The 11,683-nt window shown below is 40.6% G+C and overlaps 1 protein-coding gene across 3 annotated transcripts in view; it reads left to right on the top strand.

Annotated features, from left to right (window-relative positions):
- Positions 1 to 11,683, top strand: part of LOC311042045 (alpha-protein kinase 3-like) — a 29,029-nt gene continuing 17,346 nt past the window's right edge. The window contains exons 1-6 of one of the 3 annotated variants that reach the window (XM_084052573.1): positions 1 to 181; positions 848 to 1,127; positions 5,622 to 5,759; positions 6,623 to 6,740; positions 6,887 to 7,133; positions 7,509 to 9,218. In XM_084052573.1, the coding sequence (XP_083908699.1) occupies positions 1,022 to 1,127; positions 5,622 to 5,759; positions 6,623 to 6,740; positions 6,887 to 7,133; positions 7,509 to 9,218 (2,319 nt within the window). In that variant the 5' untranslated portion in view covers positions 1 to 181; positions 848 to 1,021. Of the gene's footprint in view, positions 182 to 277; positions 345 to 847; positions 1,128 to 5,621; positions 5,760 to 6,622; positions 6,741 to 6,886; positions 7,134 to 7,508; positions 9,219 to 11,683 lie in introns of those variants that run through there. The other 2 variants (XM_084052574.1, XM_084052575.1) reach the window with 2 other exon arrangements.

Below are 11,683 nucleotides of genomic sequence, written 5' to 3'. Positions count from 1 at the left end.
ATTTGGAAGAGCACCAAGTGTGGGATGACCTTGTGTTTGACACAGGGATTAGTATGGATTCTTCTCTTTCAGATGGACTTCTTCATCGTCCTGCTTTTCAACAGACTCTTCAACCCAACTGGATTTGTCTTTTCGCTGCTGGAGTATTGTTTCTGATCCAATGGTCCGAAGTCTGGTCTCGGTAAGTGTGATGTGCTCTCGTTGCCTATTTGTAGGCCGGCTATAAATAGTCCGGCTGGCTACACATGCTTGTGTGCTTTGATTGGAAATTGCCGTGCCCGGAGGGTCCGCGAGCAGCGGGGGTCTGATCTATCAGATAGAGGACACAAAGAAACTTGTGAACGGTGAGTTAACTGCAGGCAACTTTTGAAACATAATTTGTTCAACGAATTGTATCTGTTCAGCTCCTGGTTGTGTCATGAACTAAATAGCGCAGAGGAACGGTGAATAGATTTGTTTTGACAAAGCATCTCATGTACTGTTCTGACTTGCATTGTCTGTTCCAATTCTTCTCAACATGACAAAGGAAGTTCACTATCTTTCCTGTTTGTTTGTTTGTTTGTTTTTATGACACCTAACGTCTCCCAATTTTGAGCATGCCATTATAGGCGTAAGCTGTCAAAAGATTTCTTTAAATTTTATTTTCAAACATTTCAATTATTGTTATTATCACCTTTTTTTAATAGCAGATCTACAAGCTCACAATGCATCGCAATGCAACGCGTTTTGAAATCGTAGATCTGCTATTTTTCTGTCATACAATCAAGTATATAGGACTTAAGTGGTTAACCTCTCATGTCCATATAATGCATTCTATCTTAAGAGTCTACTCTCTTGTCACTTTCAGCTCCTCTCTGTCTCTTTGGATAAAATCAAGCCCCGACCCTCCACTTTTTATACTACCTGGAACCGATAGAGCTGCATTTCTGTGAGGAGCCTCTCGTGGAAAGCTTTGATCCATTCATCTGGTGGAAAATGAGTGCCAGGAGAATGATGCCACGCTCCTATTCCTATTCTGGCGATGGGAGATCCAGCAGCTCCTACAATGGGGATGATGTCAGCGGGAGTAGCCGGCCTGCCAGCGCTGCTAGCCGCAGCTACCTCTCCAGTGTCAGGCCCGAAAACAGGTAGACTTTTCAAACTCTGGAATGAAACAAAAGTGTGCAACCTCTGTTTGTACCCCCCAGAAATACACCCCTCGCCCCACCCGTTTATTCTTGCCATTTTGAACCCTAAACCTAACCCCAACCATAAGCCTAAACGTTACCCCTAAATGCCTAATACTAACTCTCACCCCAAACTGAATCTTTTTCTATTTGTAACCTTAGCTCTAAAATTCTTTGTTGAATAGATACACCAGATTTTTCACGTGGGGAATGGCATTTTGTACTTGAGGCAAAGGCCATATTATTTTCCTCAAAAGTATAGTAAAACCTGTACACACACACACACACACACACACACACACACACACACACACACACACACACACACACACACACACACACACACACACACACACACACACACACAAACCAGCACCGCTGTCTGCAGGATTTAAGTGTTTTCCTTTGTTAGTGGTCACCATGGTAACCTGGGCAGTGTAAACTAACACATTGTTGATTGACAAGTCATGTACAGGCTGACCTCTGGAGACTGGACTTCATTTCACAATATACCAACTGCTGCTTTTATATGGAAAATAGCTTAATATAGAACAGCAAACACACAACAAACTAAATAACAGTTTGTGTAAAATACGCACAAGAATAATGATTCAGTATTAGTACTGGCCAAAACATTTCCTCAATATTGTTTGTTTGATTAATCACATAAATACACAATGTTTCTATAGGAAACCATATGATAGGATTTTACAATGTACTTATTTTTAAATCATCTTTTTTTGTTTACTGTTTTTGTAACTTTTATTTTTATTTTTTACAATGTACTGTAGTTACTTATGACCCACTACCGCTTGCTGTCTCTCAACGACTTTACAAACATTTTGTCAAAGAAACCAATGCATCGTGGAATAATACTTTCTCCTCGTTTGTCACAAAATGTCCCATGTCCTTTGCTTCACACCCACAAGCATGCGTCTCTAATGGGCCTTTAATTCCGTTCACTTCTCACATGCGATTATCATCGCAATCAAACCAGTTAGCAGAAATAGCATAAGCATGACTGGGTGGATTACTGCCACGGTTGGTGTCACTGTTTGCCAGCGTGACTGTCGCTGTCTAGCGCTATGTCTGATTTGTAGTTGCGGGCCCGATGTCACGCTGCCGGAAATAGCCGTGAGCTTGTAGATCTGCTATTTATGGCAAGGCTACATGATCGCTTGATCACATTTATTTGGGATAATCACAACTATTTTTGCATAATTGTTGGCGTTTCATCACTGGGCGCTTAGATCTGCTATTTCCGCTAGCCTGTAGATTTGCTTCTTCCACTATTAAAAATAATTATAATAATGTGTGTGTATGTATATATATATATATATATATATATATATATATATATATATGCATGCATGCATGCATGCATACATACATACATACATACATACATACATACATACATACATACATACATACATACATACATACATACATACATATATATCCCAGTTATGCAACACATTGTGAGCTTGTAGATCTGCTATTTTCATTATTTTTTAAATGTATGAAAATTAGTATAACATTATTAAATATAGGCACACAAAAACACTGTGAATCGCAATTATTTGTACGAGTCACGAGTCAATTAATCGTCAAATAAAATTGGTGTTGCACGTCAAAAATTTGCGGTCAGCATGTAGATCAGCTATTTGCGGCGTGTGACCTGGTGTAAATGGAAGGCTTCCTCTGTGTGTTTAATCACGGGTGATGTGCAGTGGAGGGTAAAAGTTGGATCCTTGAACTGTGAAGTGACCCGACACTGAAAGGGTTGTCAACACCAGACAATGATCAACTGTTACAGGCACAGTAAATATTATGTTTCATTATACACATTAAAATCACTTAAAATCACATCATTCAAAAACACACACATACTATACTGCACTTACATTGTAGTATACATTGGGGTTTTCACGATCATAACATTATTGTTGACGATGAACTGTCATACAAATAATTGCAATTAATGATTTGTGTTTTTGGCGTTGAACATTGGAATATTGCATTTATATTTGCCTTCTAACAAAAACTGCACAGGGCAGATCTGACAAATAACTTTAATAACTGACAATGGCCGGAAATAATAATGAAAAATAAATAATGGACTATAGCCAAAACAGACCATATACAATATCCAATGATTTTATACTGACGCGTCGCAAACTTGTAGATCTGCTATATCCTCTATTTTTGAAAATGTATGAAACATTTTCAACAGATGAATTCATGCAGATGAATGTAAACGATTCTGACAATTATGCAAAAATAATTGCGATTATCTCAAATAAGTGCGATCAGGCAATTAAGGTTCCACTCTATCATGTTATTGTGTGTTGATTTGGTTGCATGTATGCATGTTGTGACCATTCAATACATTGCATTATGTATTCAATACATTCTATTTATGTTCATGTGTCTCATGTCTATTAAATTCATATGGACTGAGGAAACCTCTGTTAGCATCACTTTGAAGTGTTTCTGTGACACAAATGTCTCAGTTCTTCAATGTTTGCCAATATATTTAAATCACATACATACCAAAATAAATACAATTATTTCCAAATCACAAGGTGCACTTGATTTTTCTTTATTTTTTGAAAATAACTTTTCTCAACAATATTTTCTCAAAAGTTTCAGTTTTGCTTTTCAGTGAAACTTGTAACATGTAAATAAGTGTAAAATCAGTAGTGTAAAATTAAACGTAACCACTTAAGTCCTACTTCAGCACACAACGAATTGCAAAAATAGCCAATCAACAAGCTGACAATGTGTCGAATGAGCTTGTTGATCTGCTATTTTCACTATTTTGGGGTATGTGGGGTGTGGGTATTGAATGTGCTCAAACAGTCCATATGAATGTTCATAATTAATTTACAAACATAACCGACATGCATTGTGGCTGTCGCTGATGAGTTTAAACAATCCATATGAGTGTTCATATTTCATATTCAGTCATAACCAACATGCATTGTGGCTGATGAGTTGCTTCTGTTTGCTTCTTTTCTGCAAAGCTGTTCAGGTCACAGGTATTCTCAATACAGGCCAACAAGGTAATGTCATGTATTTGTTCACAAATCCATTAAAACTTGGACAGAAAGCATGAGTGCAAATAAAAAATACTGGTTGATATTTTGTTGTACAGAATGTGATGGACTGGTACTCATTATTTTGAATAGCCCCTGTGTTCATTTTGGGAGCCAACCTTAGTATTACACAATGAGGAGAGTAATATTGTATGATGATTGTTTGTGTGATATATCTAAAATTTCTGTGTTGGTTAGGAGGCCCAGGTTTCATTTTTCATCGAGTTGTACTGGTTTTGTGTTTGCCTATTCTAATTGTTGCCATTCACCTACGACTCAACAATATTCTATTTACCCTGCCTTAAGACACTGAAGTCATTTGTTGCTCAACAAAAAAAAATGTCCTAGTGAAAGTAATTAGACTGCAGGAGCATTTATTGACTGTTACATAAAAGAAGATCACTGCATTGTCAATTAAACTCTTAAGCCCTACAGTATATACTTACATTTTGTTTAGAGAAAATAGATAAATCTACAAGCTCACAACAATGCATTGCATCGTGACACGTGAGCTTGTAGCTTAGCTATGTTTGGACATTTTGAAGCCGTTGACACATAATTGAAATGTGTCTTTTTGCCTAGCCCCCCTTCATCCACTGTGAGTAGCTACATACTGTACTCACAGTTCAGTAATCAGTACACATCATTACATCACAGAGGTCAGTCACAGTGCACAGACCCTGGAGCATTTATGTGCATCGGTCGGTGCCTTGCTCAAGTGCACTTTGACAGTGCACTTGAACAGAGTTGGGGGGCACTGTAGATGTAATAGCACACATACATGTTTTATAACTGTAGATGTAATAGCACACATACATGATGTTTTATCACTGTAAATGTACTGTAATAGCACACATACACGTTTTTCCACCGTAGATGTAATACCACACATAGCCTACATTAATTTATATAGTGCCTTTCAAAAACCCAAGGACGCTTTGCATAAAAAAAAGCTTGTGCGCAGGCTCATCAGTGCGGACTTGAAAGAGTCCAAAAGACATACCACACATACATACATTGTTTCTGTCTCTGTTGTGTCAGGACCTCAACCCAGTTACCTTTGAGAAATGGACATTTCACCGATTCTAATTTGAACCACATTAACCATGGTGTCCCTATTTTGGCCTCATTTAAAAAAAAAAATCTAAAATACTGAAAATAGCAGATCTACAATAGCACAACATGTCACATTGCGACAACCTATATATTGCTTAAGACAGTGGTTAAATGAAGCTAGCAACTGAATATACCCTCCTGTCGGCAGTGACAGGATACTATATTCCTGCTGTAAACTGGAATACTGCTGCAGAGGGTGACTTAATACATCAAAAGCAGTTCAGGGAACAGATTAAAGTGTTTTTGTTTTGCAGGAGCACTCTGTGCAGTGTGATGGCCCATTTAACAGAGGAAACCCAGCCATCCTTTGAGATAACCCTGAAGTCAAAAGCTGTGTCTGAGAGCTGCAATGTGAAGTTTACCTGTATGGTCACAGGTAAACGCACTGCGTTTTATCATTTGTTTTGTTGATCAGTGGTTCTCAAAGTTTGCAAAATGTGTTAATATAGAATCAAGATTAGTTTAACTGCTTTAACCACTTTAAAGGTTTCATGACTTGATTTACAAAACATTTAAAGTCTTCATCATGGTCCTTCAAACGTGTATTGAATTGTTTTAACTGAAAAATCCACTCGAGCATGGCAGGTTTTTTTCTCTCTGTGTTCTGAGGCCTTTTCAGCTGCAATGAAAAAAAAACAGATTTGCCTGTGGATGTCGCTGTTGAGGGATTTTGCCTGTCAATCATCGGCTCTGCTCCGCTCCCCAAAGGAGAAGGATAGGGGAGGGGTGGGGAGGAGAGGGGGCGGGATTAATGGACTGTGACATCAAAGTCCAGGGGCCAATCCCAGCACTTTTGTTAGCCTAATTATTCAGAAAACCCCAGACCACAGAAAATCCACTGAATGTTCAAAGCTCTTTTTTTGGGGGGGTGTAATTGAGGTCATAACACAAAACAAAAAACTGAGATTTTTTTTTATGAATGTCATGAAACCTTTAAAGGAGTAGTTCATCCAAAAACAATTGATTTTTTTCCTATCAATTACACACTCCATGAAGCCTTGAATTCATGGAGAATTCAAGGCTATATTTTTTTAACACAAATCGTGTCCCTGGCAAAAAATGTCCCTGGCACAAAATGTTTTCAGATTGGGGTCCACAGCCAAAAATACATTAATTTGTGTGTCCTTGACATGAAAAAGTTTGAGAACCACTATTGAGTTAATGTGTTACAAACATATAACTCTGCAGTGGCTGCCACCATCTGATTGTTTTTCATTTGGTTTTGTTTTTGTTCATCAGGTCATCCCACCCCTCGGGTTATTTGGTATAAAGACGATATGCAGTTAGACAGATACTGTGGACTGCCTAAATATGAAATCTCCCACGATGGACAAAACCATTCCCTGCACATTTTCAAGTACGTTGGGATGCCCTGGCATTTGATTGATGCACTGATTCATTTGGGCCTTTAATTTAATTTATAGTACGTTTCCACCAACACAAAAGCATTGTTTCTGTCAAACGTCAGCTAGTTTTAAATGACCCTGATGCATGTCTTCTCAGTTGCTCTGTGGATGATGCGGCCATCTACCAGGCGTCGGCCAGTAACAGCAAAGGCATCGTGTCGTGTTCCGGTGTCCTGGAGGTCGGCGTCATGAGCGAGTTCCTGATCCACCAGCGCTACTTCTCCAAACTCAAACAAAAGGCAGAGAACAAGCGCAGGGATCTGGATAGTAAACAGAACCAGCAGGAACAGCTCAGAACCATCAGTCCAGATCGCTCCCAGAGGAAACGCCGCTCTCCCATGGAGGTTTGATTTGATTTGATTTGATAAGCTTTATGTCGAACATGCAAATAAAATAACATAAAGTGTGAATAATTCTATCAATTCATTTTCAGATTAATCGAGAACCTTTTTTCTTTTATTAACCACTTAAGACCTATTGTGTACTTTGTCGGACAACGGTGTGGTGCAAAAATAGTGAAAATAACCCATGCACAAACTCTGATCTTGTAGATCACATATTTTCATTATTTTTTAAACTATTTTGAATGTTTGCGCCTAGAATGACATAGGGATCGATTATTCATCGATTATTCATAAAATGTCCACCCAAATAATGTTGAAATGTTTTTATAATCGATTAAATTGATTAGTCTGATTAACTGTTCCACCCCTACACAGGTTAATCTGAGCACTCCCAGCTCCACAGAAGAGGAAGAGGCAGTTATTCAGTTCCCGGTATCTCAGGCTGAGGTCAGGCTACAGGACGCCGATAACGTGGAGGCAGAAGAAAATCCTCTCCACGCCACCAACGGGACCACATCTCCCATCACCAACGGACAAGCTGCAAACGAAAACGGCAGCAAAGCTGTCACGTACGTATACGACTCTGTGCAGAAGACGTTCACCTCCCACCAACCCAAAGCACCTTTCATCAAAAAGAAGATTAAGATTTCCAACGGTGCTGATGGCGTGAAGCCCGACGCCCCGGTGGAGATGGTGACCGGGGAGAGACTAGCGAACGAACAGGCCTGTGAAAAGTCGTCTCTCAAGGAGTCTTCACGACCTCAGGGACCTTCAGAAGAAGTTATGGAAGAAGAGAGCGCTGTCGTCTCTTCAGCCTCGGCCTCGGAGAAAGAGACAAAACAGCACCAAACAACACCAGCAGCAGAGACAGAAGCGCAGCCACCCACCAGTGAGCCTTCGGAAAAACAAATGCCACGCGTTCAAAGAAATGCAGAAGCTCCTTCACTAAAGAAACAGATTTCTGTGCCTGGACCTCCAGCTCCTGTATCACCTGCTGTCGCTTCCTCTACGTGTCACATTTCTTCAGGGACTGACAGTACACACACTGCAAAGCCTGAGAAGGGAGTTGGGCATACAGAAAACCTCAGTCCTCCCGTCTTGTCAACACAGCAAGCATTGCATCCCGTAACCTCCCCCAAGACCTCAAGTAAAGACACGGTTATCGCTGTAACGCGACAAGAGGACGTTACGGCCATGGATGTTGATGCTGATGCAAAGCCTTTAGTTATGGAGTGTCAAGACCACACCGCCGAGTCTGTGAATGTGAGGGTGGATACAGCAACAGTTCATCCACAGCGGCCTCCCGAAATGTCCGTTAATGGTACTGAAGTTCACAGGAACCTAAAGTCAGCTTCTGCTTCGGCCTTGGACAAAGAGACAAAACAACATCAAAGAGCAGAGAAGAAAGCACGGCCACCCCTCGATGCGCCTTCAGAAAAACAAAAGGCACGCGTTCCCGGAAATACAGAAGCTCCTTCACAAAAGAAACAGATAGCTGTGCCTGGACCTCCTGCTCCTGTGTCCCCTGCTGTCGCGCCTCCTACGCGTCACATTTTGTCGGGGACTGAAAGTAAGCCAGATGCAAAGCCTGAGAAGGTAGTTGGGCATGCAGAAAGCCTCAGTCCTCCTATTGTGTCAACGCAACAACCGTCGCACCCCATAACCTCTCCCGAGACCTCAAGTAAAGACACATCAAAGGAGGTAGTCGCTGTAACGCAACAACCATCACACCCCGTAGCCTCTCCCGAGACCACAATTAAAGACGCCGTAAAGGAGGTTGTCGCCGTAACCCGACAAGAGGAGGTCGCGGTCATGGAGGTTGACGAGAAACCTTTGGTAACTCGGTATCAAGAGCATACCGCCCAGGCCGTGAATGTGAGGGTGGACACGGCAACAACTCATCCACAGCGGCCTCACGAAACTTCAGTTAACGGTACATCAGTTCACAGGAACCTAAAGTCAGCAGTCAGTGGCGATGCTTTGCCCAGCAGGCCTCCATGTGAACCACAAGATCAGCTGTCTGGGAGGGAAGGCAGCTCCGGCCAGAAGAATGTGTGTGTGTCTGGGCCATCGCGACTGGGGAAGGTGAGTGGCTGTGTTCCCATGAGCTCATGAGTGCTTTGCATTGCCAACACAGGCCAGATCAGTAACACACGCATCCTGCTGCTATTTATAGCCTTTACACGTATGCCCCCCGCTGTGTAGCACGTATTATCGTCACTGTCGGGCAGAAACCTTGTATGTTAAAAAACGTTACTTTAGGACAGGAAATAATTTTTTTTTTTTTAAAGTGTCCCAGTGGATCCAATGTAGTTATTATTTAGTCACAAGCTCTTGTTAATACTTGTCATTGGTTATATATTTATCAAACCCACACACACACTTAACCTCTTAAATCCTCACTTTCACATTTTTTACTACTGAAACGACTGAAAATAGCAGGTAAGCAAGTAGGGCATTAATTTATGAAGAAACATCAAAATGTAAATATGGAGATAATGGGTTTCTGCCTGACAGTGATGACATGCATCCTGTTCCTATTTATAGCCTTACGTATGCCCCACTGTGTTACATATCATCATTGTCAGGCAGAAACCTTGTATCTCTATATTGCAACGCTTAATGTTTTCTTTTATGCTTTTTTGTTTGTCGTCTTTTCATATATTTACGTCCTATTTCAGTGGTTCTCAGAGTGGGGTTGAGGAGCCGTCAGGCTTCCTTGGGGGGGGGGTTCCAAATGAACCCTTACAGGTCTGTAACTCTGAGACTGTAGAAATGTAAATTTGGAAACTCTCAGAGTTATGGAGGTCTTTGAAATTAAAAGGTTTGGGAACCACTGTCCTTTTATACACTGTTGTATGGTGACAGTGTCACACAAAAGTGTCGAAAATAGCTGAACTACAAGGTTGTATGTAGATCAGCTATTTTCACAAATGTAAAAGACAAACTTGGAAATGTTTTCTCTTATAATGACATGGCCAACAATAGGGAGGCCAAGTGGAAAGTGGCTAAGGGTGTATTTAACCAATGAAAAGTATTAACAAGCTTTTGACTATATAATTTTGGACATAATGTCCACCCGACAGTGATGATATAACCACAGACATGAAATGACATTAATATTGGCAGATGGCAAAAGGTATATTCGTGGCTTGAATAATGAGTAGGCTAGTGATCCAAAGGCAAACAATACGCATATTATTTAGGATAGAGTCATAAACGCTATCATTTATGATAGTGTTAATGTATAATTTAGTAATTGCAGTCTTACGTAAGTGATGAGACAATCACAAGTTATATAATGTGCTCTCCTAATAGTTCAGAGTTTGTCAATCTGTATTGTTGACAGTATTGTTATGTGCTCTCAGCAACAAGGCAATTGGCCTGTCAATGGAAAGCAAAATGGAACAGATGGCGTCTCAATGAGGAGCTGATAGATTTTGGTGCAGCAGACATGGATGATAAATCTTCCCTCTATAAGCAACTACAGTATATCTATGCTTCGAGTTCCACATACTGTACATTCTCCAAGCAGCACACACACTAATGACATGAAAATGTATCATTGTCTGGGCAACTATTGATAATTTTGATTGATAATATTATGGTATGGTGTATAGCACATTTCAACACAAAGCTAGTGCTTAAAACATTTTTTTTAACTCTAACACTTGGTGCATAAAAATGTATCCACATTTAATTCAGATTCTGGGGACAGAAAGCAGGCCTGTCCCAGATGACCTGAGAGGTCTGGATTGTTCACAAGATCAGAAATGTATTTTGGCCCTAAATCACTCAATGCTTTATAAACCAACAGTAGTATTTTTAAATCAATGCTGCCGGATTAAGCAAGAATGCTAATTCTTTGACATACAGGGAGCCAGTGTAAAGATCTAAGAACTGGAGTGACATGATCCACTTTCTTGGAGCAAGGACTCGAACAGCAGCGTTCTGAATCAACTGCAGTCGTCTGATCGATTTCTTTAGGGAGACCTATAAAGACACTGTTACAGTAGTCAAGTCTACTGAAGATGAATGCATGGACAAGCACTCAAACTCACAGTTGCTTTATGATTATGAACTTTCATTTTTAACTGCTTATGCGATCATCGTGACCCTAGGCTTTTGTGTGTATATGGATAATATTGAGGGAATAAAGGCCTGGGGCAGAGCCCTGCATGACTGGAGCACCTCTTAAAATTATTTACATTCCATTCTAGACACGGTAACACTTTAAATAGCCCCCTCTCCTTGAATATGCCCACCCAGCACCCGTGGACCATGCCAGAGACGTAAACCGTTTATGCTACTCTACGTCGTGCGACGGTGTCACATGCCGAAAAATTGCCAATCTACAAGCTCGTAACGCACCGCATTGCAACGCGTTGTGAGCTTGTAGATTGGCTATTTCCGGCGCACGACAAGCATAAATCAGGCTGTGATAAAATTGAGCTGTGTGAGACATAATATTCAGTTGATTATATTTTCAGAATGACACTGGCCGCAAGTGATTTAATAACTACATTGCGCATACAAGGCTATTATAGTTC

This window comes from Gymnoscopelus microlampas, assembly GCF_963454915.1.
Source record: "Gymnoscopelus microlampas genome assembly, chromosome: 1".
In the NCBI taxonomy this organism is placed as follows: Eukaryota; Metazoa; Chordata; class Actinopteri; order Myctophiformes; family Myctophidae; genus Gymnoscopelus; species Gymnoscopelus microlampas.
Note: the sequence above shows the minus strand (reverse complement) of the source record. Positions and strands in the feature narration are given on the sequence as shown.